General features: G+C 29.5%; 1 protein-coding gene across 1 annotated transcript in view; it reads right to left on the bottom strand.

Moving 5' to 3' along the window:
* Positions 1-1771: 1771 nt before the first annotated feature.
* Positions 1772-2178, bottom strand: part of LOC102673903 — a 23374-nt gene continuing 22967 nt past the window's right edge. The window contains exon 4 of the mRNA XM_006614990.2: positions 1772-1970. Within this exon, the coding sequence (XP_006615053.1) occupies positions 1799-1970 (172 nt within the window). The 3' untranslated portion in view covers positions 1772-1798. The remainder of the gene's footprint in view (positions 1971-2178) is intronic.

Genomic DNA, 2178 nt, shown 5'->3' with positions numbered 1-2178 from the left:
TTTAGCATTTTTCCTTCATGAATCGCTCGAAGAATTTAATTCGTCGTTAAATAAAAAACAGTCCCCGGAAAAACTGTGGCATCCTTCTCTATTCTAGACACCTTCCCCCTTGAATGATCAGTCTTTTCCATTTCTCTCGAAAGTTATGGTATTTTAAATTTAGCTAACTTTTTTCTCATGAATTTATTGATGCCTTTATTTGTTTATTTATTGTATTTCATTTTTTACAACTAATCTAGATCTTACTAATTATGTGTAGAAAACATGTCGAATAATATTGAATTATATATATACATAATCTATCTTAATCAACTCTCACCGTGTCGATTCAGCAGCTTTCAAGTTACGTCAAAATTAATTAATCATTGCACGTAATATCACATCGAACCATCAAACCGCACATTATTTGCTTCATTCTTCCAATATACTTTCTTTTTCTTGAGAAAAATTTTTTTAACATCTCTTTTTTTTTCTTTTTTTTTTTTTTTCTATCCGAAAGATATATTATTGCCGGAATAATTGTGTTTGGTCTATAAGAGAATAAGACGTAGAAGGATCGAACAGTAAAAGATCGCAGGTGGAATAGATTATTCACACCGATGATGGTGCAATCGATGCTCGCCTAGGGACTCTCTATTTCATTCGCTCTCCGCTCCCTCTAGCATGCTAATTCGCAGTTTCTAATCCAGACAAGCATGCCAACGTTCTTCGAAATGAATCTGCCTCGTTCCAATTTTCACTTTCCTTTCGCGTTACAGGAAGTGCGTATAACTACGGCAATCGTTTAGAACTGGTTATCGATTGAGGAATCATCGCGAGTATAGATTGGTCCATGAAAAGTGGCCACTTTTAAGTATATATATATATATATTAATATATTTATTTTTCGCAAAAATAACAACGGAATTATTTTTTTTTTATTTTTTATTATTTAATAGTTGTAGATGATTTAAATATGATTGATATTATATAGTGTTTGTATACTGTCTTGTTTTTGCATCTTTAATATTCGAATTTTTTTTCTTAATATTTGATAATTATGGAGGATTGGTTAATACTTATAAATATTGAACGTTCCATGTATCTTGGAATAGAAAAAAAACGATAACGCGAAGATTTATGTGTAAGAAGGAAAGATAATTCATAGATAATGAAATTAGACACGAGATAGTATAAGAGATCATATGTTTTTTGCTATATTCGATAAAATTTCAATGAAACATCCATAAATAATTTTAGTTAGTTAATTGTTTAGTTTTAAAGTATTAAAATGTATACATGTATGACTCGTTTAATGATTTGTAATAAGAAAGGTAATTTCTCGCTACTACTCGCTTTTCCTATATTATAATAATTATTGATGTCGGATACAGTTATTAACGTTTCTTGTTAGTATTGTAGCTCGTAAATTCCACGAGAAATTCTTTCAGTTTGATTGCAGTCGCAATAAAAAATTGACATTTCAATCTTATACATCGTATATTTTTACGAGTTTTCAATTTTCTTATAATCTCGATATCCCGCTAGTATAATTCCTGATAATTCTGAAATTCTTTCTAAACGAACATTAAAACGCAGCTATATATTTCATACGCGGAATAAGCAGAAAATTTTTTAAAAAAAATTTATCATAAATTTAATCACATTTATATATGTAACTAGAAAGTAACTAGAAAAAATAAACAATTAACTTAAGATATAGTATCGAGATCTATTCCTCGAATATAATTCAACGATATATAAATCAAAGAATATCTTAAGAATTTCAAAATTATTTGAATCAACTTGCGATTAAATATCACTCACCGTCCGAATACGCCGGTGGCAACATTTTCAAAAATGGCGCGCTACGAGCACCCCAAACAGGATGTCTCACGTTGTTGCAAGTGCCTGAAGGTGTCCTGTACTTGTTTGGCGGGCAAGGCCTGTCCCCTTTGATTCTGCAAGGCGCATCTTTCGTATTTTGATACCTGAATAAATAAAAAATAAAAAAATATCTTCCCTAAATATCGAATGATTAAAAAAATTGAAATTAAAAATAAAATACACGAAGAATAATTAGCATCTCAATAAAATGCAATATTTTAAACATTCTCAAAACTATCCATTATTTTTTCAATGATTATAAAATATCTATAAAATTCGTTCATTTTCATTCTAATATCGATTGGTTCTCTT

This window comes from Apis dorsata, unplaced genomic scaffold (genome assembly GCF_000469605.1).
Source record: "Apis dorsata unplaced genomic scaffold, Apis dorsata 1.3 scaffold_206, whole genome shotgun sequence".
NCBI classification, from domain to species: Eukaryota; Metazoa; Arthropoda; class Insecta; order Hymenoptera; family Apidae; genus Apis; species Apis dorsata.
This window is presented reverse-complemented; position numbering and strand designations above follow the sequence as displayed.